General features: G+C 39.2%; 1 protein-coding gene across 1 annotated transcript in view; it reads right to left on the bottom strand.

The window, feature by feature from the left end:
- The window catches only part of CPA6 (carboxypeptidase A6), a 279,926-nt gene that overhangs the window by 84,029 nt on the left and 169,153 nt on the right, over positions 1 to 26,744 (bottom strand). Inside the window, exon 3 of the mRNA XM_003797251.2 lies at positions 1,072 to 1,196. Within this exon, the coding sequence (XP_003797299.1) occupies positions 1,072 to 1,196 (125 nt within the window). The remainder of the gene's footprint in view (positions 1 to 1,071; positions 1,197 to 26,744) is intronic.

The following is a 26,744-nucleotide window of genomic DNA, read 5'->3' on the forward strand; positions in this document are numbered from 1 at the left end:
GGAAGTATTTCAGATTGCATGTGAAAACCCCACACTGTACCCCAGAAGTGCATTGATGTACATAGTTACCATTCAATAAAAAAAAAAAAAAAGAATAAAGGCAGGATCACAGACACTACCCCCAAAGCAACAAAAGAGTCAACACCTAGATTTAAATCTAGAGCCTGAAAACAAGAGGAAATGCTCAATAGTCAGGAGCAATCCAGTGACTGGAATCTGGGAGGAGGACTTTGCTTCTGAGCAGTGCCCACCATGAAAAACAAGACCAAACCCAAAAAAGCAGCATAATTATGGCTACTGCTACCACAGGCCACCCTACCTGCAAGCGGAAGACTACCTACTCCTTGGTGTTAACTAATAAATGGCCTTCCTGGCTCTCTAAAAAAAAAAAAAAAAAAAAAAGAAACATTATACCTAAAATGCTGTTATAAGCACTTGATAAATAACTTGACTGTAGCTATCATTTTGTTCACTTTAATAGAAATCAATCTTTTTTCCTTTTGAGATGGGGTCTTGCTCTGTCACCCAGGCTAGCGTGCAGTGGTGTTACCATATGAAGGTATGACAGTTAAGTTGGGAAACTCATGCTAGAAAAAGTGCTATGCACCTCATTGCTGAATCACCATGGTCACCCACCTTTGAGCGACTCCCCTTGAGAAGCTATGTACCAGTGCCTGTGCTTAGTCCACCCTTCAGAGCAGTTTTGGAACTTTTTTGTCTGAAATGACTATAAAAGCTGTCATTGTACGAGAGCTGACAATTGATGTTTGTGAACTCATCATAGACAAAGTACAACACACCTCATGGCTGAACAGCCCTGTGTTGACCAGATGGCCAAGAGAGTACTTCAAAGGTGGTTATAGTGACATTCAGTAATGAAATATATAGCACTTTTTCTAGGATGAGTTCACAGACTTAATTGTCAGTCCCTATAGCTAACTGCCACCTCAAAGATTCCTGGGCTCAAGTGATCTTCATGCCTCAGCCCCTGAGTAGCTGGGATGAGGCGCACACACCACCACACCCAGTTAATACAACTGAATTTTATAGCAAGTGAAAAGGAATGCTTACTTGTACTGGATGTTGGCTTCCCGTAAGAAGGCTAACAGGGCTTGAGAACCATTCTGGGGAATGTGGACATCAGTGACTGTTCCCTCTGATACATGGGAGACACTGCTGGGCTGCCACAGGTCCACCTGCAGTGCAGGAACCAACCTGTCATTCATGCTCAGTGTAGGTGGGGAAAAGTCCATGTCACAATGTCAAACACATCATCTTCTTACACGCAGTAACACCAGACAGTTTCAGATGAGACTCGATGGTCGGATCATCAGGATAAAAGTCCTATCTGATTTTGAATTTGTGCTTCAAATTATATCATATCCATAGAGAATTTGATCATAGTTCATAAGTAATAGTTTGAAGATGAATACATTAAAGGCACAAGATAAAAATGAGATAAAATAGGTTTAAGTATAAGTTTGATATTGTTCTAAAATTATTTCATATGCAAATAGTAGAGTAAGTATAATGAAGAAAGATACAAATTACCCTGTAACCTACTATGCAAGCAAATTGAGGTAGCCAGAACAGCTTTTGGTAACATGATCTTATTTTTTTTAATTCATAATATTAAAGAGGTACACATGTTTTTGTTACATGGATAGACTTTGCAATCCTGGAGTCAGGGCTTTTAGTGTGCCCGTCACCCAAATAGCATTTGTTGTACCCATTAGGTAAATTTTTACCCATCCTCCTCTCCTTCCCCCTTTCCTGAATTTCAATGATTTTACCCACTTTACCCTCTGTGCCCACTGCCTAGATCTAACTTATTAAAGAGTACATGGGGTTTTTGTTTTTCCATTCTTGAGCTATTTCACTTAAGATAATATTCTCCAGGCTAGGGTGCCGGCCACATGCACCAGGGCTGAATCCAGACCGGGCCTGCCTGCCAAACAACAATGACAACTACAACAACAAAAAAATAGCTGGGTATTGTTGCAGGCACCTATAGTCCCAGCTACTTGGGATGCTGAGGCAAGAGAATCACTTTAGTCCAAAAGTTTGAGGTTGCTGTGAGGTGTGACTCCACGGCACTCTACCAAGGTTGACATAGTAAGACTGTCTCAAAAAAAAAAAAAAAGAAAAGAAAAGAAAAATAATAATGTTCTCTAGTTCCATCCAAATTTCTGCAAAAGACATTAATTTATTTCTTTTTACTATATGGCTGAGTAGTACATATACCATACCATACATATACATATACCACATTTTGTCAATCTAGTCGTGATTTGATGGGTGCTTAGGTTGATTCCTTATCTTTGTAATTGTGAATTGTGCTGCAGTAAACATTTGAGTGCATGTGTCTTTCTGATGAAAAGTCTTCTTTTCCTTTGGGTAGATATCCGGTAGTGGGTTGCTGGGTCAAATAGTAAGTCTATATTTATTTCTCTGATGAATCTTCATACTATTTTCCATAGAGGTTGTACTAGTTTGCAGTCCCACCAACAATGTGTAAGCAGTCCTTTCTCTCTGCAACCACACCAGCATCTATTATTTTTTGACTTTTTAATAATAGCCATTCTATTATTAGAGGGTAAGGAGATACCTCACTGTGGTTTTAATTTGCATTTTACTGATGATTATTGACATTGAACATTTTTCACATGTATGTTGACCATTGTCTATCTTCTTTTGAAAAACTTCTGTTTGAGTCTTTTTCACTTTTTACTTAATTAGTAAATTAATTAATTTTCGAGACAGAGTCTTACTCTGTCAGTCTGGGTAGAGTGCTGTGGTGTCACAGCTCACAGCAATCTTATACTCTTGGACGCAAGAGATCCTCTTACCTCAGGCTCTAGAGTAGCTGGGACTATAGGTCCCTGCCATAATGCCGGGTTGGTTTTTCTATTTTTAGTAGAGATGGGGGTCTCACTCTTTCTAACTCCTGTGCTCAGGCAATCTACCTGCCTTGGCCTCCCAGAGTGGGCTGACATTACAGGTGTGATCCACTGTGCCCAGCCCTTTTGCCCACTTCTTAAGGGGGTTTTGTGTTTTTGGCTGATTTGAGTTTTTTGCAGATTCTTCATATTAATCTTTTGTTGGTTGTATAGTTTGTGAATACTTTTTCCCATTCTGTAAGCCGTCTATTGATTATTTCCTTAGTTATGCAGAAGTCTTTTCATGTAATCAAGTCCCATTTATTTATTTTTGTTGTGCTATAATGATCTTTGGGGTCCTAGACATAAATTATTTGCCTAAGCTGACATCTAGAAGAATTTTCACTATATGTCTCTGCAGAAGACTCTGTCTCTGTTTTTATGGTTTCATGTACTATATTTAAGTCTTTTTTTCTATCTTGAATTAATTTTTGTGAATGGTGAGAAACAGGGGTCCCATTTCATTCTTCTGCATGTGGATATCCAGTTTTCCCAGCACTATGTATTGAATATGGATTCTTTTGTCCAGTGTATGTTGCAATCTGCTTTGTAGAAGATCAGTTGCTTATAGGTAGATGGTTCTGTATCATTGGTAAAGGTCTCTATGTTTGCACCAATACCATGCTGTTTTGGTTACTATATACTTGCAGTATAGTTTGAAGTCTGGTAATGTGCTGCTTCCAGATTTGTTTATTTTCCTTAAGATTGCTTTTGCTATTTAGGCTTCTTTTTGGTTCCTAGCTAAGCATAGTATTATTTTTTTCTAGATCTGTGAAATATGACTTTGCTATTTTGGTGGAGATTGTGTTGAATTGCTTTTGGTAACTTTATTTTTATTCACATTTATTTTATTTTATTTATTTATTTTTGAGACAGAGTCTCAAGTTGCCCTTGGTAGAGTGCTATGGTATCATAGCTCACAGCAACCACAAACTCTTGGACTTAAGAGATTTTCTTGCCTCATCTTCCCAAGTAGCTGGGACTATAGGTGCCCACCACAATGCCTGACTATTTTTTGTTGCAGTTGTCATTGTTTCAGCTGGCGCAGGCTGGTTTCAAACCCACTAGTCTCGGTGTATGTGGCTGGTGCTGTAACCACTGTGCTATGGGTGCTGAGCCTGCTTTTGGTAACTTTAAATGAACTTCTCTCCCAGCACATACCTTTTTCCAATTTCTATTCAGCCTTTGCATGTTAACAGAAACATCCCTTTTCAGGCAGGACTTGGCCACTAGAGTAGATCTCCTTGTCTTAGAGCACCTTGTGCTGCTTTCATGACATAACAAGCTCTTGTTATGTAAGCTCTGTGAGGGCAAAGGGCTTGTGAGTTTGGCCATTCTCTCAAGTGGCTGGAATAGTGCCTCATGTACATTAGCCTCCCAATCCCTGTTTGTTGCATGAGTGTAGGCTTTTCCCGTGTAGTAGTCCAGTGCACATTCACTATGTGTTCAGTATTTCACAGGAAAGCAAGAGTCACCTTACTGTAGTATCCTCCTGCCTCAGTCAGTGTTCTCCCTTGGTAGAGTTCTGCCTTCATCAAAAAAAAACACAAAACCCAGACAGGAGAGAGGAGAGAGGGTGCTATTTTTGCAGGAGCTTCAGGCAACATTTCCAGTGTGGCACATTTGTCTTTACAGTCTTGCCTCTGTCTTACCTGCCTGCTTTGGGTCTCCTCTTCCTGCATATTTAGTCCTGGTCCTGTTGCAGGGCCTGAACCTCTGCTAAGCCCTTATTTGATACAGTTAAGTATATCACTTTGGCATCAGTGTTTGCATTCTGTTAGGGAACTCCAGAAGACCAAAAATACTTTGTGAGGCAAGGAAATCAACCTCTAATGGTATAATTTAATCTGGAACAAGGTAGAAAGGCTTTTATTTTGGGCCCAAAGAGTCTACTTGTTTCTTTTCAAGCAACTGACTTTACTATCTTGCAAGGGCAAATCTGACTCAGCTAACATGCCAGTCCAACGATCATAGAAAAATAGAAGTGTGAGTCTGGAAGGGATGCTGAGAGGTCATTCAATCCATCTGTCAGCCCTTGGGCAAGGACACATCTAGGACTGTACCAAACGGTCCCCAGTAGATGTGTCTAAACCACATCTTTTAAGTCTCCAAAGAGGGGAGTCAAGAGCATCTTAATTTAACTCATATCCACAATTAACATGATTTTCAGATATTTTTCTTAACCCCTTATACTGGAACACACTCTGTGTGTGTGTGTGTGTGTGTGTATTCTGGCCTTTAGTGAGGAATAGCTGGTTTCTTGCCTGTATAAGATAAAGAATGTTGTTATCTTTCCCTTTTCTGTACACATTAGATTTTCTAATCCTTTATAATCATCTTTGGGACTTTCCTCTGAATCCATTACAGAGATAGATTTTTGATATTGAGGTAACAGTTTGCTGCCATCCTTTAATGCTAGTAGAGGTGAGGGAATTGTGCTGTATGCAGAGGGTAGAGAGACACACCTTCATATTTTAGGTACCTCTACCTAAAATAACTGCTACTCTGGAGATGAGTCTAAATACTGTTTTCTGGGGTACATGCTAAAAAAGGAATCCTCATTCTGCAGAAGAGAGTAGCTTCCCCACAGCAAGGTTCCAAGGAACTTGCCCTGCATAAAGACGTGGAGAAGTCTTCTTAGGAAACTAACATTTTGTCAGAAAGCAGTGGGTCTAAAGGACAATGGACACAAAAGAATTTGTAAAATCAAGAATTGTATTTTGTTGTGATATAGGAAAGTAAATGGTGAATTGTCAGTTTTCCTCCAGTCCTGTTTTGGGGGAAAAGGTGTTTGGATAAGTAGTCAGGTGGCAGGCAGGGGCCTATATTAAGAGACAGGGGACAGACTGGGTGCAATGGCTCATGCCTATAATCCTAGCACTCTGGGAGGCCAAGGCAGGTGGATTGCCTGAGCTCAGAAGTTCGAGATCAGCCTGAACAAAGTGAGACCCCCTATCTACTAACAATAGAAAACCTAGCCAGATGTGGTGGCGTGGGTGGAAATGTGGGAGAACTGGGCAGAGTAGTAGAGGCAGAGTCCTATTGAAGCATTTATTTAGATGGTAAATTATGAAATATTTTAACAATTAGGGAATGCAGATTGTGAGGCAAGGGATAAAGATAGAAGATATGGCTATCTCAGAGAGTATGTCTGTAGAGAGACCCCAATGTGTAGCAGGAGCCCCAGAAGTCTGTTGAACACAACAGCATAGGCCTTGGAAAACAGGACAAGAATTGTCTTACTGAGGCCTTACTTTTCCCCCATAGAGAACCTGTACAAAGATCTCTAGGGGATGAATAAGCCTTGCAAGATGAGCTGGGAACAGTATGGGCAGCTGGCTCTCTGATAAGACAAACAATCTCTTGGGGTTATATAAGAGAAAGTTTCTTTCTCCCCCACTCTCCATATAGGTATGGTGTCAGCCTATCTGCCCCACAGGGACCCAGAGACTTAATTGCCTCCTGTGGAAACTGTGTGTGTGGTCAAACCTGCCGACTGCTTTCACATCCTGTTTCTAAGTCTGGTTCTTTGTTCTCTAAATGGCATTCTATTTCTTTAGTTTATAATTAGTATAAGGTGGAACAGTAAAGATTATAGAAGTTAGTTAAAGAGTAGCTTAGTTGAAATTGCAAGTACCGCAAAGAATGATGATGTATAGTACAGGGTTTTCGCTTTCTGCTGTGATTATTCATTTGCTGAGTTAATGATAACGAATGTAATAAATACTGAGTTAACCCAGAGCACGGGGCCTTTGCTGTCTCTCGCATTGGTGGCATCGGTCCTCTGGGCCCACTCTTTTTGAATTTTACTTTGTTTCTTTGTCTTTATCTCTTTCATTCTCTTGTCTCTGCCAAGCACTGGGGATACCCACGGGTTGTGTGGGAGCTGGCCCCTACATGGTGGCACATGCTTGTGGTCCCAGCTACTCAGGAGGCTGAGGCCAGAGGCTCTTCAAACCTGAGAGTTTGAGGTTGCTGTGAGCTATGAGGGCACAACACTCTACCCAGAGTGATGGAGACTCTGTCTTAAAACCAACCAACCAACCAACCAACCAACCACAGGGCATCTGTGTGACCATCTGAGACTTGTAAAGCATCACCCACTTAATAGCTATTGCTAATCTTTTCAATGTTGCCTTGAGATAAGAAATAATCGTAGAAACATTTTTCTTTTTTTGAAACAGAATCACTCAGTTTCCCTGGGGTTGAGGGCTGTGGCATCATAGCTATGAGCCACCTAAGAGCTCAGACTCTTTAGGCTGAAGCAATTCTCGTGCATTAGCCTCCCAGCATCTGGGACTATAGATGTCTGCCACAACATCCAGCTATTTTTAGACAGGGGTCTTATTCTTGCTCAGGCTGGTGTTGAACTCCTGAGCTCCAACAATCTACCCACCTTGACCTCCCAGAGTGCTAGGATTATAGGTGTGAGCCACAGTGCCCAGCCTTATAGATACATGTTTAATGAAGAGAACACTCAGATTCATAGAGGCTAAGTCACTTTCCTAAGGATGCATAGGTGCAAAGAGGCTGATATGTGTATGGGGTATGCTTTACTCCAGTGCCCATAATTTTCTGACCCAGTCAGTATACGTCTTCAGGATGTTCTGAAAATACCCCGGAAGAATAAGCATCTTCCAACTTCCTGACTTTGAGTTTGAGGTGGACTTAAGTCAGTAGGTCTCACACCCCTGTTTTTCTTATAATTTACTTATCCTATAAATTAATATGCAGATATTTCAAGGTTCCAATCCACCTACTGTGTATAGGTTCTTATCCATCATTTCCTTAGGGAAGGCGATCACATCTGGATGAGGTGATAAGTAGTTGTAAACTGCAAAGTTTGTGATCCTGGATCACAGCATAACACAAATACCAGAACTTTATCAGGACAGCCTCAAGATGTTCACCAGCCATTGCAGGTCTGTACTGCAAATAGCCACCTGACATTCCATGGGTAAGGACGGGCCCTTGCAGAACCTCTGGCCATCCCAATGTGTCCTTTTCTCATGTGATTACCAATAACTATATTCAGATCTATTTAAGAAGTGAGGGTGGTTTATGTCATGACCAAGTGTATAGACTTTGAAAAGTGTATAGACTTAGGCTAAAATTCTAGCTCTGGTAGCACCCTGTGTTATTTGGGGGAGATTTTAACATTTGTGAGCTTCAGTCTCCTCATCTGTACTATGAAAATAAAAAAAAAAAACTACCCACAGGATTTTTGGGAAGATCCCTTGGAATAGTAGAAGTAAATCATATAATAAAGGGTCTGGCACATGGTAAGAGTTCAAAAAATAATAGCTATTTCTTACTATTGCTATTTGAAAAGTATATGAATAGAAAAATTAGAAGAAGTTAAGACAAAGTCCCATTTTGTATGGTTAAGGTGAATGCCCTTATTAGAGACATTAGAACCTAGATTTGGCTTTATGTATACGGGAGCAGGAAGCAATAAGTAAACCAAGAATATGAACAAAGTAGGACTGTTTCCCAGCACAAAGGCAAATAGTTGGGATTGGAGTAACTATAGTGGTAGTTAATTCCATAGGCTCTGGAGTCTGACTCTGTGGGATCAAATTTAGGCTCCCATCTAGTATCTGTGTGATTTTGGGCAAGTTCCTTAACCTCTCTGGGCCTTGCTTCCTTCCTTGGTAAATGAAGATGATAGTTATATCTTTCTTATTGCTCTATCTTTAATATTGTTGATGGCTATCATTTTTTCTTTTCCGTTTTTGGTCGGGGCTGGGTTTGAACCCACCACCTCTGGCATATAGGACTGGTGCCCTACCCCTTTGAGCCACAGGTGCAATGGTTATCATTTTTTAATTTTTATTGAGATTGGAGAGATAATAGAAAATGCAGTGATTAAAAGTGGGAATTCTGGGGCCAGGCAACTTGGGTCTGAATCCCCCTTCTTCCACTTCCTAGCTGTGTGACTATGGGAAATTTACTTTAGCTCTCTGCACTTCAGTTTCCTCACTTATAAAATAGGATTATGAATTTTTTATATTTTTTCATAGATTTGTTAAGCTTAAATGAGTTAATATACACAAAGTGTTTAAAATAGTGCCTGGTGACTTAGGGGGCATTTATTAAATAATAAATTATTCAAATTAAAAATAATTTCCTTGTAATTAAAAAAAGCCATAATTCAATCTGGCACTAATATGATGGCTCTTCTGGTTCTTGTGCGGTGCTCACTTACTGGCCTGCCCTACTTCTGAGAAGCACTCCACCTGTCTTTGGGCTCAGGGCTGAGCACACTCCTGGTTCAGGTGTCACCAGTGCCTTCCAGCAGCCTCGGGGTGAGTTCTATGTGGGGACTGGGAAGACACTTGAGGTACTCCTTAGACCTGGTAACAGATGGCCTGCCTCCCAGCTGCCCAAATTAACACAGAAGGAAGGAGGAGGACCTTTCTGCTCTGTATTTATTCTTATTTTTTTGTTAGTTTAGAAAAGTATTAGTTTGGCAGGGCACTTGTGCTACATCATAGGTTTCTAAGTAAGAAAACTTAATACTAAGTTTGTCATTAATCAGTATTTAACTTATATAATCATATTAATTACATATTGGTACACATAAAATCTTAACACATTGCAAAATGTCCTCTCTCTTTTTTAAACTCTTAAAATTGTCTTTTAGGTCTGCATGCATTTAGCCTTCTCAAAAGTTCTTCTAGGATCTTTGGCTATCACAGCTTAGAAAGCTTCTCTGATGGCCAAGTTTAGGTCTAGTACCTCTGTTATCTGCTTAATGCAATTGTGTTTCACAGTCTGCAACTTTTAATTATATCTCATTTGTATCAATAATTGTCATTTGAGTTTCCTGGAGTTGCCATAACAAATTGCAACAAACTGGATGGGTTAAAACTTTACCTAACAAATGCAATTAGTGTAACCTAATTCTTTGTACCCTGAATGAATCCTAAACAATAAAAAATACATATATAATAAAATAATAGAAATTTATTTTCTCAAAGTTCTGAAGGCCAAATGTCCAAAATCAAGGTACTGACTGCACTGGGCTCTCTCTACAGGCTCTAGGAGAGAATCCTTCCTTTTACTTCCTGGTGGCTCTTGGGGTCCTGGGCTTATGGTCACAGCACCCCACTTTCTGCCTTTATCTCTACCTGTTCTTCTTCTCTTCTGTCTCCTGTTAAGGATACTTATCACTGGATTTAGAGCAATCCAGTATGGTCTCATCTTGAGATCTTTAAGTACATTTGAAAAGACTCTCTTTCCAAATTAGGTCACGTTCACATATTCCCATTAGGACCCAGACTACCTTTGGAGGGGGTCACAATTCAACCCATTACAATCGATATGTTAATATCTGTTTTCCCCATTGTAAGAGTAAAGACTGTGGGACTTCCCCGCTCCATTCTTAACACTGTATCCCCAGTGCTTGGAGCCATGGCTGGCACAAATAGGCACTAAAAATTTTATAGATGGAATAAATTTATCTCTTTCCTCTTTCTTCAAATATATACTCTAAAATTGCTCTAGAAATTCCTAATTCTAATTCCCCTCACTGAGAAATTGATATGGTGGTTTAGTCAAGTTCTGTCCATTCATCCCATTTCTGCACTTAATTTTGAACTTTTATCACATTTAGGTTTAATCCTAGACTATGTTGCTTCTTAAGTCATAGTATTGAATTCTTTCTGATGACTATAATGGCCACTTCAGTTGCATAGTTTTAAAGAAATGCTTATTTTTCACTGTATTATTTGTCCTTGGCTCTACTTATGACTTGTCAACATTTCAAATATCATTGCTTTGCTGGAAGGGAAACTTGGCCAGAAACTATGGTCTTCTGGGAACCAAAGACATTTGGTAGGCTGTTAAAATTCTGGGGCTAATTTTACTTAGCCCCATCCTTTTTCTAATCACAGAAGCAATTTGCAAGTTATCACTTTCCTGAAACAGAGCTCTAACAATTCCAACAAAAACTCCCAGAAATTAGTCCCAGCTACTTGAGGGGCTGAGGCAGGAGGAGTGCTTGAGCCCAGGAGTTTGAGGCTGCAGTGAGTTATGATTACTCCACTGCCCCAGTTTGGGCAAGAGAATGAGTCTCTTGTCTAGAGGACCCAAAGATTTAGGCAACTAAGGTTCTAGTTGTTTGCCATTAAATAAAAATAGAATTATATCAACTAAAAAATAATTTGATATTATAATAATTATAAAATTTGGCAGAAGCCAAATGGTAGAATGAAACGAGACCAGTCCAAATGAAAGCATTGCTTAAGAATGTAAATTTCAACAGAATAGCAATTAATGATACTAGCCTGAGTACCAGTTATCAGGCAGCATGATTCCCACATTAGGTAAAAGTGGAAAGTCTGGTAAAACTGTTTGTGTGCCCAAGTTTTTCCCCCGCTTCTCTTCAAGTTTGAACACCAATTGTTATAACTGGATAGTACTTCTCATTGATCAAAACAAAGCACATGTGCTGGAAAGGGAAATGGTTCTTAACATTTCCCTAAACTTCTAATTTGTACATTCACCTATCGAAAAGGATTGTTAAAGCCTGTTGAAGACTCTCAATTCATACATATAATCAAAAGAAACTGGTTAATGGACTCGTTGCAAAAAAAAGGACAAGAAAACATGGGAAACAAGGGGCAATTTCAGTAAGAGGTGTAGAAAGAACTAATTATCAGATTTGGGCTTGCCTTAGATGATTCGTGGAGGGTTTAGGGAACTGAGGTTTTTCTTTCGACTAAATGCTGTGAGGAAGGGAAATAATTCTATCATTTGATATTTTAAAATAATAATTTTATCTAGAAGGCAGGAGAGATAGAGTAGGCCTAAAGCTATAATTGATGAGCAGTGGTAGTCATTTCTATTAGCCAGAAAAGGGATATGATTGATCATTTTTTTGGAATAGACAATATTTTTCTTTTTCCCTTGTCTGTGTTTAGATACGATCACAATGGTCTTGTTTTTTGTCTTATTTCATGGTGAACACAGAGTGGTCTTGTCTGATGTTGGTGTTCTATGAAATGGTTTAGGTTCAACAGAAGAACACACTATGGTCCAGATATAAGACCAGCTCCTGGGAATACCAGGGTCCAGCTGTTATTGTCAGGCTGGCTCTTCTGTTTTTCATGATAGTCACTAGTCTATTTAGATCATCTGTTAACTAATGGTATGAGTAGATGATGGATGGGAACTCTCAGCATTATCAGGTTAGGATGACTTGGAAGTGCTTTGGGGGTTACATAGGTTGGGATTATGGAATGAGGATGTAGATCTGTGCTGGTTCCCCCAGTGAAACTAGGAAGTCTGTGACATCTGACGTTGGCAACCTGCACCTTTCTGTAGTACTGGTACACCACCACCTTTTTCATGTAATAGAGTCAATCCCACCCTAATTACTGCCCTCTAAATGGATATTAGAAGACTTCTAAGTACTGGGGAAAGGTCCTTGACTTTTACACTAGAGGCTCCAAGCACTTAGAAGCCACTTAGGAAATTTACTAGATTTACTTGGATTTCCTAGCTTCTGGAACTATATAGCTCCTTGTAACCTGAACTGAATTAATAATGAAATGGATTTGGAAATGGTCTGAATGACAGACCATTTTGTTGGGCAAAGCAGATGGCAGACCAGAAGGATCATTCAGTTGAGTTCTCCTAATATGACTGGGGGAAAAAGAGAGAGTCCAGCCATACCTGGCATGGGGACCTTACCCAGAGTCATAACTCAGGGAGCACAGTAAGATAGTGGTGAGCATGGGATCTGGAGTGGAGGAAATCTGTTACATTAGGCAAGTGATTGCAACCTGCCAGGATTGACTGGCCCCCCATCGAGGTCCATGATGGGAGGAAGACTTTCAGGAGTTTTTGGTTTTGGGAGGAAGCTGCACATTGAATGAAAGGCTTGGAAGAGTGGGTGGACTCAAACGGTATACAGAAACCAGATTTGAATACTGGTTAAAGTGGATTTGCCATCAGTTTGGTGGCTGATGAGAGAGCCATACTGGGAAGGTCTTGGTGGCCAGGGACTTGCCATTGTGGGAAGGTCATGAGAAGGTCTTAGCAGAAGCCTAAAGCATGGTGTCTTAATTCCACCTGCTGGGATCAGAACTCAATTCTTGAGACAGGTTGAGGTACTCTTGCACCCAATGGGAACTGGAGTCAGGGAGCACTGTGAGACCTGCCTCTGAAGGATTCCAAATAGCTTTAAGATCCCAACTCAGCAGGGTCTGAATGCTGAAGAGACAATCAGGTGATCACTGAAGGCAACTAAGTTAGGGATTAGAACCACAGAGGTTGCTGGTTGGGTTCTCCATCTTCTAAAAAAGCCGCAATGTCACCTGGTGTCCTGGTGACATATTACAACATATATATTCTGGTTAAAGTTGGTCTCTTCCACTATATATAAAATTTTTAAAATATTTTTTAAATTTTTATTTATTTTTTACTTTTTTCATTTTTTACTCTTCTTATCTATATTGCTGAGATTACTGTAGTTTTTTTGCTACTTGAGCTTTTTTGGTTTTGTTTCATTATTATTATTATTATTTTTTTTTGCTAATTTGTTTGGTTTGTTCTATCCTTAACTTCCATATTTACTTTTATCAAGAGAAAGGACTCCTATATTTTTGGTCATGAGGAAGAGTTTGGCTACACTAAGGGTGGTAAGGAGATCCTGATTTTGAGGAACCCACCCAGCCCAGCCTCTCAAAATCCTTGAATTACAGAAATGGCATTAACACTTTTGCAATCAGTACCATTTCTTCTATCACTCTCATTCTCTCTTCCTGTCTTATTCTGTCTTATTCTTCTTTTCTGTCATCTCCTTTCCTTTTTTTCTTTTTCTTTTATTTTTCTCTTTCCTTCATTTTCTTCTTTCTCTCTTTTGCTCCTCGTTCTTCCTGTTTGCCCATTACCCTTCTCTTCCTTTTGACCTAAGCTCTGGTCTAGGTAATTTGAAGCAAAGAAGAAAGCAAGAAGAGAAAATGAGGACAAGAAGATGAACACGTAGAAAGCACACATGAGGAGGAACCAACAGAAAAACTGAACATGAAAAACCAAAACATGAAAAACCAAAGCAAAGGAACCTCCCCCAAGGGACCATGAGGCCACTACTGCACAAGACTCCATCTATAAAGAATTAATAGAGTTGACAGGGAATTTAAAACATGTATGATAAAGACAATAAGAGAAATGGACCAAAAAATGGAAAGACAGAATCAAAAGTCAGAGGAGAGATATGTAGAATATAGAAAAGATATGGTGGAGCTTATGAAGGAGACAATCAGGGAATGTTAAGATGCTGTATAAAGTATCAAATAAGACCATGGAGAAGAATGAACCTCAGAGATAGAGAATAAAGTTTTTGAGTTAACCCAGGTAGTCAAAGAGGCAAAAAAGAAGAGAGAGAAAGAAGAATAGTCACTTAGAGAACTATAAGACTCCATTAGGCATTCAAATAGGAATCCCTGAAGAGGAAGAAGATTGTCCTGAAGGAATAGAAGCCCTACTGGAGACTATCACAAATGAAAACTTTTCAATGTTTGCTAAAGATCTTGATACACTCCTTTCAGATGGATGTTGAACCCCAGGTCATCTCAACTCAAACAAAGCTTCTCCAAGACACATCATAATGAACCTGTCCAAAGTCAAGATGAAAGAAAAAATTCTGCATGCTGCTGGAGTAAGCACCAACTGATCTACAAGGGCAGAGCCATTAGGTTAACAGCAAACTTTTCAACTGAAACTTTCCAATCCAGAAGAGCATGGCCATCCATCTTCAACATTCTTAAACAAAACAATTTTCAGCCAGAATTCTGTATCCTATAAACCTAGCTTTAAAATTGACAGAGAAATCAAATCTTTTGCACATATGCAAACACTGAGGAAATTTGTCACAACAAGACCAGCTCAACAGGAAATACTTAGACCTATTCTCAATACTGACCATCGCAATGAACCACCAGCAGAGTAAACATCCAGAAGCTAAAGATCAAAACTTAGTTTCCACAGTGGTGCAAAGGATAAAATTACACAATGGACTTTCACAAAACAAGATGAATAGAACTCCACCACGCTTACCAATTCTCTCAATAAATGTCAATGGATTGAATTCAGTAGTGAAGAGGTACAGGCTGGCTGATTGGATAAAAAAACAAACTAGGCAGCACTTGTGGCTCAAAGGAGTAGGGTGCTGGCCCCATAAGCCAGAGATGGTGGGTTCAAACCCAGCCCCAGCCAAAAACTGCAAAAAATAAAAAAATTAAAAAAAATTAAAAAAATAATAAAATAAATAAATAAATAAATAAAAGCACAAAGCATCCACATTCTGTCTCTAGGTGGCATACCTAGCCTTGAAGGACAAATCAAGACTCAGGGTTAAGGGATAGGAAATAGCGTTTCAAGCAAATGGAAATCAGAAGAAATGAGGGTTTGTAATCTTATTTTCAGATACAAGTGGATTCAATGCAACTAAATTTAAGAAAGACAAAGATGGATACTTTATACTGTCCAAAGGAACAATACAACAAGAAGACATTTCAATTTTAAATATTTATGCACCTAATTTAAATGCTCCTGGATTTATGAAACAGACCTTGATGGGTCGGAGCAATATGATATCTTATAGCACCATCATAGCTGGGGACTTTAACACTCCCCCCAACACAACTAGACAGACACTCTAAGTAGAAACTAAACAAAGATACAAAGGACTTAAATGTGACCCTAGAACAAGTGGGATTAATAGACATATACAAACACACCATCCCAAAGTTAAAGAATACACATTTTCTCATCAGCTCATGGTACATACTCCAAAATAGACCACATTTAGGATACAAATCAAACCTCAGCAAAATTAAAAGAACAGAAATTACACCTTATATCTGTTCAGACCACAAGGTAATAAAGGTGGAATTCAACTCTAACAAAAACATGATCCCCACACAAAGACATGGAAATTAAACAACCTTATAATAAATGATAGTATTCAGGAAGAGATAAAAGAAGAAATCATTAAATTTCTCAAATATAACAACAATGAAGATACAAGTTACCCAAACCAGTGGGATATAGAGAAAGCAGTCTTAAGAGGGAAATTTACTGCATTAGACACCTACCTTTGAAAAACAGAAAGAGAGCACATCAAGAAACTCATGAACTATCTTATAGAATTGGAAAAAGAAGAATAATCTAACCCCAAAACCAGCAGAAGAAAAGAAATATCCATAATTAAATCAGAGACTAAGGAAATTGAAAACAAAGGAATCATTCAGAAAATTAATGATACAAAAAGTTGGTTTTTTGAAAAAAATAAATAAAATTGATAAACTTTTGACCAGATTAACAAGAAACAGGAAAGTAAAATCTCTAATAACCTCAATCATAAATGATAAAGGAGAAATAACAACAGATACCACAGAGATACAAGAGATCATCTCTGAGTACTACAAGAAACTCTATGCCCAGAAATTTGATAATGTGGAGGAAATGGATCAATACCTGGAATCACACTCTCTCCCTAGACTCAACCAAGAAGAAATAGATCTCTTGAACAGACCAATTTCAAGAACTGAGATTGAAGAAACAATTAAAAATTTCCCAGCAAAAAAATGCCCTGGTCCAGATGGCTACACACCAGAAATTCTATCAAGCCTTCAAAAAAGAGCTTATACCCATAATGCAGGAATTATACCAAAATATTGAGAAGGAAGGAATCTTCTGCAACATGTTCTATGAGGCAAACATCACCCTGATATCAAAATCAGGAAAAGACCCAACTAAAAAGGAAAACTTCAGACCAATTTCACTAATGAATATAGATGCAAAAATTCTCAATAAAATCCTAGCCAATAGGCTCAGCACCTGTGGCTCAAGCTGCTAAGGTGCCAACCACATACACCTGAGCTGGTGGGTTCGAATCCAGCCTGGGCCCGCTAAACAGCAATGACAGCTGCAACCAAAAAAAATCCTAGCCAATAGATTACCACTACACATTAAAAAAATCCTTCATCATTATCAAGTAGGTTTCATTCCAGGGATGCAAGACTGGTTTAACATATGCAAGCCCATAAATATAATTCACCATATCAACTGAAGCAAAAACAAAGACCATATGATCCTCTCAATAGATGCAGAAAAAGCATTCAATAAAATCCAGCATCCTTTTCTAATTAGAACACTGAAGAGTATAGGCACAGGTGACACATTCCTTAAACTGACTAAAGCTATCTATGACAAACCCACAGCTAATATTTTACTGAATGGAGTAAAACTGAAAGCTTTTCCACTTATAACTAGAACCAGACAAGGTTGTTCTCTATCACCACTTCTATTCAACATAGTCCTGGAAGTTCTAGCCAATACGATCAGGCAAGAGAAGGAAATAGAGGGTATCTAAATGGGAGGGGAGGAGTTCAAACTCTCCCTGTTTGCTGACAATATGTTCTCATACTTAAAGAACCCCAAAGACTCAACCACAAGACTCCAGGAAGTGAGCAAAGAATACAGCAATGTCTCAGGATAATAAAGTCAATATCCACAAATCAGAAGCCTTGTATATACCAAGAACAGGCAAGATGAGAAGCTAATCAAGGACACAATTCTTTTCACAGTAGCGTCAAAAAAATGAAATACCTAGGAATATACCTAATGAAAGAGGTGAAGCATCTCTACAAAGAAAATTACAAAACCCTAAGAAAATAAATAGCCAAAGATATTAACAAATGGAAGAACATACCATGCTCATGGTTGAGGAGACTCAACCTTGTCAAAATGTCTATACTTATCAAAGCAATCTACAGATTCAATGCAATCCCCATTAAAATACCATCATCATACTTTCAAGATTTGGAAAAAATAAATTCTTTGTTTTGTATGGAATCATAAAAAACCCCATACAGCCAAGACAATTTGTAGTAATAAAAATAAAGCTGAGGGTATCTCCCTACCAGGCCATACTATAAGGCTGTAGTGATCAAAACAGCATGGTATTGACATAAAAATAGACATTGACATTTGGAACCAAATAGAAACCCATGAGATGAAAGTAACATCTTACAGCCACCCAATATTTGATAAACCAAACAAGAACATATACTGGGGAAAAGAAGCCCTAATTCAACAAATGGTGTTGGGAGAACTGGATAACCACATGTAAAAGACTGAAACTGGACCAGCACCTCTCACTACTTATAAAAATTGATTCAAGATGGATAAAAAATTTAAATCTAAGACATGAAACAATACAAATCCTCAAAGAAAGTGTGGGGAAAACACTTGAAGATATTGGTCTGGGAAAAGATTTTATGAAGAAGATGTCCATGGCAATTGCAACAACAACAACAACAATAAATGGGGACTTAATTAAACTGAAGAGCTTTTGTACAGCTAGGGACACCACAACCAAAGCAAATAGACAATCTTCAGAATGGGAAAAGATATTTGCATATTATGAATCAGACAAAAGTTTGATAAGTAGGATCTACAGAAAACTCAAATTAATAAATAAAAAAAGACCCAATAATCCCATATCTCACTAAGCAAGAGACATGAATAGAACCTTCTCTAAAGAAGACAGACGAATGGCTAACAAACATATGAAAAAGTGCTCATCATCCCTAATCATTGCAGAAATGCAAATCAAAACCCTAACTCCAGTGAGAATGTCCCGTATCACAAAGTCTCAAAGCTGCAGATGCTGGCATGGATGTGGAGAGAAGGGAACACTTTTACACTGCCAGTGGGACTGCAAACTAATACAACCTTTTTAGAAGGAAGTATGGTGAATCCTCCAAGAAATCAAATTAGACCTCCCATTTGATCCTGCAATCCTATTATTAGCATCTACCTAGGGGAAAAAAGTTCTTTTATCCTAAGGACATTTGCACTAGACTGTTCATCACAGCTCAATTTACAATTTCCAAAATGTGGAAACAACCTAAATGCCCACCAACCCAGGAATGGATTAATAAGCTGTGGTATATGTAGACCATGGAATACTATGAAGCCACTAAAAAAGATGGAGACTTTACATGTTTGCATTAACCTGGATAGAGGTGGAACACATTCTTTTTAGTAAAGCATCACAAGAATGGAGAAGCAAGAATCCAATGTCCTCAATTCTAATATGAAGCTAGTAGATGAGTTAATACAAGGGATGGGGTAGAGGAAGGAGGGAGCCAGGAGAAGGGAGGAGGGAGAGGGATGGGGGGGTTACAGTGTATGGCACACCTCTTGGGGCCATGACACAATCACAAGAGGGACTTTACCTAACAACCGCAATCAATGTAACCTAATTCTTTGTACCCTCAATGACTCCCCCCCCCAAAATCCAATGACCTCAATTTTAATATGAAGGCAGTAGATGAGTTAATACAAGGGGTGGGATAGGGGAATGAGGGAGTGGGGAGAGGAGAGGAGGGAAGGGAATAGAAGGTAATGGTACATGGCACACCTCTTGGGGTGGGACACAATTATAAGAGGGACATTACCCAATAAATTCAATCAGTGTAACCTAATTCTTTGTACCTTCAACGAATCCCATACAGTAAAAAAAAGAAAAAGAAAGATGCCAAGAGACAGGTAAATATAAGATAGTTCTTAAATGGTAAAGAATTAGGAAGTTTCTCTGGGCAGAGATGGCTGCATGAACCAGACAAAAAAGAAAAATGGCATATTCTTAGCTGGAGCCACGGCCTTTGTAGATTCTACACATCTCCCCTTGGAAAGTAAAGTTGCCAGTGACATTATATCTACGTGATGAAGGTCCTGCAGGCCTCAAGGAGCTTGCACTTTCTTCAGGGAACTTCTGGGTGTGTGTGGGAAATTTAAAAAGTTAACGAATATGTCGTGGGCACTGCCCCATCATAGCACATGCTGGTCATGCCTGGGATAGGGTTCTGGAAGCTCGCTGTGCGCTGGGATTTTAGCTCTTGGCAGAATTGTTCAGAGAAGGATCCAGGCTGCGGCCCTTGGCTAATTAATAACCATCCAGTAGGGAAGTAGTTAGATATTTATCAAACTTCTCTGTCTATACAGGTGTGTGTAGGGTTAATGTACCTACACAGACCTCCTCCTGGTCTCTCCCAACTATTCTAGACATCCTGGTTATGAATTGACCTATGCCCAAGATGCAAATAACCTGTGCTCTCCTGAATGCCCAGAGGAGAGACACACACTGAAAGTCACTGTCTCAGGTATAATATCTCTTAGTATCAGGTAGCACTTGCCTGAAACTCTTCTTGCAATGCCTTCCCCCAACCAGTGCCTGTCATGAAGATGTAATATGTGCTGTGAAACATATATTGTGAGGCAACTATTATCTATGTTGTCCCTTGGAAACCAATATAACACAGCTTCTTAAACTTAGAGAGCACCAAAGCCCTTTGAATATCTTAACAAAATGAAGCTTTCTGGGACCCACTGCCAGCTATCTTGATGTTGGTCCTGGGTTGGGTCCCAGAAAATCTGCCTTTTTAACAAGACCATTATGGAGTTCTGAAGTTGTTGGCCAAGGACCAGGCTTTATGAAAGGCCTCTGCATTTAATGACTGCTATTTTCAAATGGTTATTACTGACAAATTGACACCAAAATTTAACTACAGTTTTGAAGGCACTGAAACTTTCTTTGCTTACTTGTACATCCAGAAGCCCTCGGTTGCACTTAACCAGCAGTTTCAGCAACTCTCTGAGATAGGTTGTATTTTGTACCAGTTTTAGAGGAAAACTTACTTATTTGGCTACAGAGAAAGATTTGAAGGGAGCTTTTGATGAAGGGGCAGGAACCGAGTCAGTTCCTCATTTGTCCTGAGTCAAATCTACAACTTATTTGCTTTTTCAGAAAAATGTGCAATGTAGGTACAGTCTGTTCTGGTAGAACGTGTATTTACATAATTCACAGGAGCTTCAACATGGTTGGTGATATAGGATAATGTCAAACTAATACCAAATGTCCATGATTCATACGTGATTTGCCCAGTACTTTAATTAATTTCTCGCCGCCAAGTAACAGCAGCAGACCGTAGAGCACACTGCCTGCTGCACGGGGGCTCAGCAAGGCACAGAGGAACAGGACTGTTCAGGGTCCCGTGCACTCCCCCCACGTTCCCACTCCTGGCTTGGCTTGGCCACTGCTTGTCCTGGATGTTTCCTTCGCTTGGTTTTTCTTGATTCTCCTTAACGATATCCTTGCTGCTACAAAAGCTCAGTGGCCTCAATCCTCTGGACACCCCTTTCTATCAAGCTATAGTACTTTACTATAATAAATACCCGTATTTATTATATCTGTATTTAATATTGGTAGTATTTGTTCATCAAGGCATTTAACACAATCTTTTAAACTGTGTTAGTATTTTATTAGGTTTTTTTTTTTTTTTTTAGTATTCTGTTTGTAAAGTTTCATAGGTTTGAGTGATCCATGGCTGATCCAATTTTTTCTCAAAAGCTGTGCTATTTTTAGTGGATAATGGGACAGATGATAAGATTTTCTGTCACGCATAGATTACATTATAGCAAAACCACTTATATTCTCAAACAAAATAGAAATGATTGTCTTTATATAGGTGGGTTTTAAATCATTTCTAATTTTTATCTTTCTCTGGGAAGAGACTGGCGAAGAATAATGGACAGTTTTTGCCTTTGAATTTGGAATCACCAAACCTTGCTTTCTAGCACCATTAACGGGTTTGGTTTATGGAATCACACGACTTCTTATGGCAGCAGATGCATAATTCTTTTAATACAGCTTCAAATTGTATGCCTGGCCGTTGAATGTGCTGCTCAGTTTCTGTTTGGCAAATATACACTATATACCTAAGAATGAGACTAGAAACTTTGTACAGAAAAGGCGTGGGGAAAAAAAAGCAGATTTCCTTAGGGAATTTTGAAGTTCGGAGGTATCCCCTAATGGCCTGGGGATTTCTTGTGGCATAATACATTTTAAGAATGAGAACTTTTACTCCACTATTATTCTTTTTGCTATTTAGCCATTTTAAGTATTCAGAGCAGTAGTGTTAAGTCTCTTTACACGGTTACGAAACAGCTCTCCAGAACTCTCTGCATCTATACCCAAGCGACTCCCTTCCCTGCACCCCACTATGATTTTTAAAAATCCCTGACTGTTTGCTAAATGAACAAATGGTAACACTACACATATCTAAAATAGACTTCAGCTTGCAGAATCATAAAAATATTTAGAGAACCGGGGTATTAACTTTAACTAGGTTTGAAATAAATTCAGGAAAAGGGAGAAACATTTATAATCCTTAAAGCAGAAATGTGGTCAGGATGTACAGTCAGAATCCCAGGTGTATTGATTCATAATCCCTAGGAAGGAACTCTTTGATGGATGGTAACCTATCTGGGTGACTTTGACGGCAACTCTGGATCATCCATTTCTTCTCTCTATTGTGTACAGCAGTGTCCTGGCCCGGCAAACAGGGCACTAAATTAGGAGTGGGACACCCCTGCAATTGCTTTTCTGCTAGATGGCAATGAATAAATCATGACATCTAATAGGCACTGCAAAGCTCATGCACCAGAAACAGATGTCCCTCATCCTCGAGGAGTTTACTCTTCAGAATAATCTCAGTGAACAGCCCTAGAGGGACATTTAGATGACCTTTTTCTTGAGACATCATGTTGCTTTATGCTTTGCTGAATGTCTAATTCAAGTAATTTTATCAAGGCACCAAATCTGTTCTGTATTCTTTGATGTGGATTGAAGATATAATTCACTGCTTCTGCCAAATGCATCTTATGTGCAACTTTAAACTTTCTTCCATTAACCCCCAACCTCCACTGGGATTCAAGTAGAGTTTAATGTCAGTTCCTCTCCTTCCCTACTTGGTGACTTTCCAGATAATGACATAAGTGGGGAAGTCTTCTGACCCTCTTCATCCTAGAAGCTATTTGCAGATATTTCAGAACCATCTTTTTGGCTATCAAAGATGGTGCCAAGTTATGGTAAAGCCTGTTTGATTCATCTATTATCAGCAAGAAAGACTTTTTTGCCTGGTATTTTTAGAAATGGTGATTTAATTAATGGCTATCCCTGAATCATTATATATGATTTCTTGAATGATGATATAATAAGCACTGAGTGATGTATAAGTGATTTTCCTTTCAAATGTGTAGTAGCTCATTTCAAAAAGTAGATGGTTAAATTAGAATTTTACATACATATGTTCTCGGAATGATAGAAGCACAGTGTAGAAGAAGTTCAACTTATCCAAAATGCAGCTCATTAATTTCTCCATGAAACTCACTCCTCCTGTATTTTTCTTTGAGTCGAGAGATTTGTTATCCAAATCACAATGCACTCACACTACAAAAGTCACCTCTAGTGCCTCTTCCAGTGGGTCTCCAGGCAGATCGCCTCTCTGAAGTGTTCCTTAAATTCCCCCTCCGCTGCCAGAACCCCCGTCTTCCACATTTTCTTGCTGGTCTCTTTCATTATGCTGCTGACTGATGTCCCTGGCTCTCTAGTCTTTTCCTTTCAACAATCTGTTCCCTTCTACAGTTGCTACAGTTACCTTTTTAAAATGCAGACTCCTACTAAAAAATCTCTATCATCTATTGTGTAGGGAATAAAATAGAAATTCCTTGGTAGTGCAGTGCAGGCCTCTGGTCATGCACCTTTTCCAGTTGCCCACGTGCTCGTGTCAGGGAGGGTCTCGTGACCCTCTGCCTCGATTCCCTGGCAGGGGGATCCCTTTGCTGGAAGGCCCTGCTTGCTTCCTGCTATCTTCCCTATCACATATCCTTTCTGCCTCTAAACATAGCAGGCACGGGATATTCTAAGTTTGGGGGGGGGGAACTGCGGTTTACTTAAGGTAGGGGTCCAATGGAAGAAAAAGAGTACACAATTATGATTACAAAAATACAAAAAAGGGTGTTGGCAGGGGAAAAGGGAGACAGAAGAGAGGACAGAGGATTGGGGGAGGGAGGGTCACTGGTGGGACCACACCCACGGTGCATCTTACAAGGGTGCATGTGAAATTTACTAGGTATAGAATATAAATGTCTTAACACAATAACTAAGAAAATGCCATGAAGGCTATGTTGACTAGTTTGATGAAAGCATTTCAAATTGTATGTAAAACCAGCACCTTGTACCCCATGATTGCATTAATGTACACAGCTATGATTTAATTAAAAAAAAAATCAGCAAGTGGCAAGTTGGCAAGTGAGGGGGCCTGAAGCTTCAGCTTGGTTCCCTTCCTGGCAAATCTGGCCCTGCATTATTGCTCAGTGACTTTTATTAAGCTGTTGTTTATTAAGCTTTCTCAAGTCCGTCAGAGAGTGACCGGGGTACTATGTGCTCACTGAAGATTTGTCAAATTAAAGAAGAAAATCTCATGCACCCTCATGGTTGCCTCAAATGTCATCTCTCCTACTTAACCTTCCTTAGTTTCCTAGACAGTTCATTGGCCATTTTCCCCCTTTTCCGTTGTCTTTGAGGACACTGCATTTACCATGGCACTTTCAACATTTCATGAAGTCAGTGGTTCTCCACCTTCCCAATGCTGCGACCCTTTCTCATGTTGTGGTGACCCACAACCAGAAATTTATTTTTGTTGCTACTTCATAACTGTAATTTTGCTACTGTTATGAATTGTAATGTAAATATCTGATATGCAGGATGTATTTAGGTGACCCCCGTGAAAGGGTCATTGGACCCCCAAAAGGGTCATGACCCAAAGGTTGAAAACCCCCAAAGGGGTCGCGACCCACAGGTTGAAAACCGCTGATGTAGTTGTTTTTGTTCTGTGTAGACTTGGGGTTCTCAAACCTTAGTGTACACCAAACTTATCCACTTGAAGAGTTTGTTAAACCACTGAGTTCTGGGGCACATTCCCAGAGCTCCTGATTTGGTATGTCTGTGATAGAGCCTCAGAATTTACATTTTTAGCAAACTCCCAGGTGATGCTGTTGGCCAAGTTTTATAGGAACTACACCCTATTTATCCTAAGCACATTCCTGGTAACTGGGAGGTGTTTAAAAATATATATATGTGTGTATTTATAACAGGGAAAAAGAATTAAGATGAACTTTCTGTACTTTTTTTTTTTTTGAGACGGAGCCTCAAGCTGTCGCCCTGGGTAGAGTGCTGTGACATCACAGCTCACAGCAACCTCCAACTCCTGGGCTTAAGCAAGTCTCCTGCCTCCACCTCCCAAGTAGCTGGGACCACAGGCGCCTGTCACAACCCTGGCTATTTTTTGGTTGCAGCCATCATTGTTGTTTGGGCTAGATTTGAACCTGCCACCTTAGGGGCTGGCACCTTAGCCACTTGAGCCACAGGTGCTGAGCCAAAAACACACCTTTTTATTTTATTTTATTTTTTTGCAGTTTTTGGCTAGGGCTGGGTTTGAACCTGCCACCTCCAGGATATCAGGCTGGAACCCTACTCCTTGAGCCACAGGCACTGCCCAACTTTCTGTACTTTTAACAAGTAACAAATTATAGAGTTTATACATAGTCATTAAAAGTGGAATTCTCTATTAATAGTTAATATAATTAAATATTTACTGTGTGATTATATATTAATTTGCAAATTTAAAGTACACAGTCCTACTCTTAGACCATGTTTTAAAAGGAAGGGAAGAAAATAAGTAGAATTTTAAAGATTTAGACTATTCCCTATATTACTATTATTATGATTTATTTATTTTTTTTGAGACAGAGTCTCACTCTATCACCCTGTGTAGGGTGCTGTACGTCACAGCTCACAGCAACCTCAAACTCGTAAGTAGGTGGGACTACAGGCAACCTCCACAATGCCAGCCATTTTTTGTTGTAGTTGTCATAGTTGTTTTAATTGACCTGGGCCTGGATCAAAACCTGCCAGCCTGTGGCTGGCACCGTAACCACTGTGCTACAGGAGCTGAGCCTATTCCCTGTATTATACATTTCATATAGTACTCAGGAAAAGATTTAATAATAAAGTTGCCAGATTCTTGTTCTAGCAAAGAAGTGTTTTTTTTTAATAATAAAAATAACGATGAATAAAGGAAGAACTATGGCATGAAACTTGATTAAAATCATACCCACAAACTTTTATGTCAGAAAAATGTTCTATATGACAAATGAAATATTGAATTCTATGGTGTTGGGATCTTCACAATGATATTGAGACTAATTTTGAAAAAGCAAAGGAAAATGACAGAGTTGAGATGAAGTGAAAAATGATGTTAAGGACATTCTATGAATAAAAGAAAATTAGTTCAAAAAGGAAAGGCTTTTAAAGTTTTAGAGCAATTATACTTGTGCCTACAGAAATAATCAGAAATATGTCGCTTTTGCTTATCCAACAACTTAGAGAATTTTCTAAGAAGGAAGAAAAGAAGAGAGGAGAGAAAAAAAGAGAGGAAAAAAGCAAAAAGAGACTTTGAAAGATTATGAAGCTCAGGCAATCCTACCCATAGTATCATTTATCTTGTTTTAGGTTTTAAACCTTTTTACTGAGGTATGGTTGACATGTTTAACTTATACAACTTGATGGATTTGCATGTAAGTATATACCCATGAAACCATCACCATATCTATGCCATAACCATGTCCTTCATCTCCAAAAGTTTCCTCTTGTGTCCTTTAGTTCTTTTTCCTCCGTGTGTGTGTGATATAAACGCTTCACACCAGGATCTACTCTTACAGAAAAAATTTAAGTATGTGATATAACGTCATTAACTCCAGGCACTCTGCTGGCGTGTACAGTAGACTCCTAGGGCTTATTTGTCTGGTATAACTGAAACTTTGTACCCTTGGCTGATAAGCTATTTCCCTCTCTCTCCAGCCCCTGGCCATCACCATTATAAC

This window comes from Otolemur garnettii, unplaced genomic scaffold (genome assembly GCF_000181295.1).
Source record: "Otolemur garnettii isolate 467f Iridium unplaced genomic scaffold, OtoGar3 scaffold00113, whole genome shotgun sequence".
In the NCBI taxonomy this organism is placed as follows: Eukaryota; Metazoa; Chordata; class Mammalia; order Primates; family Galagidae; genus Otolemur; species Otolemur garnettii.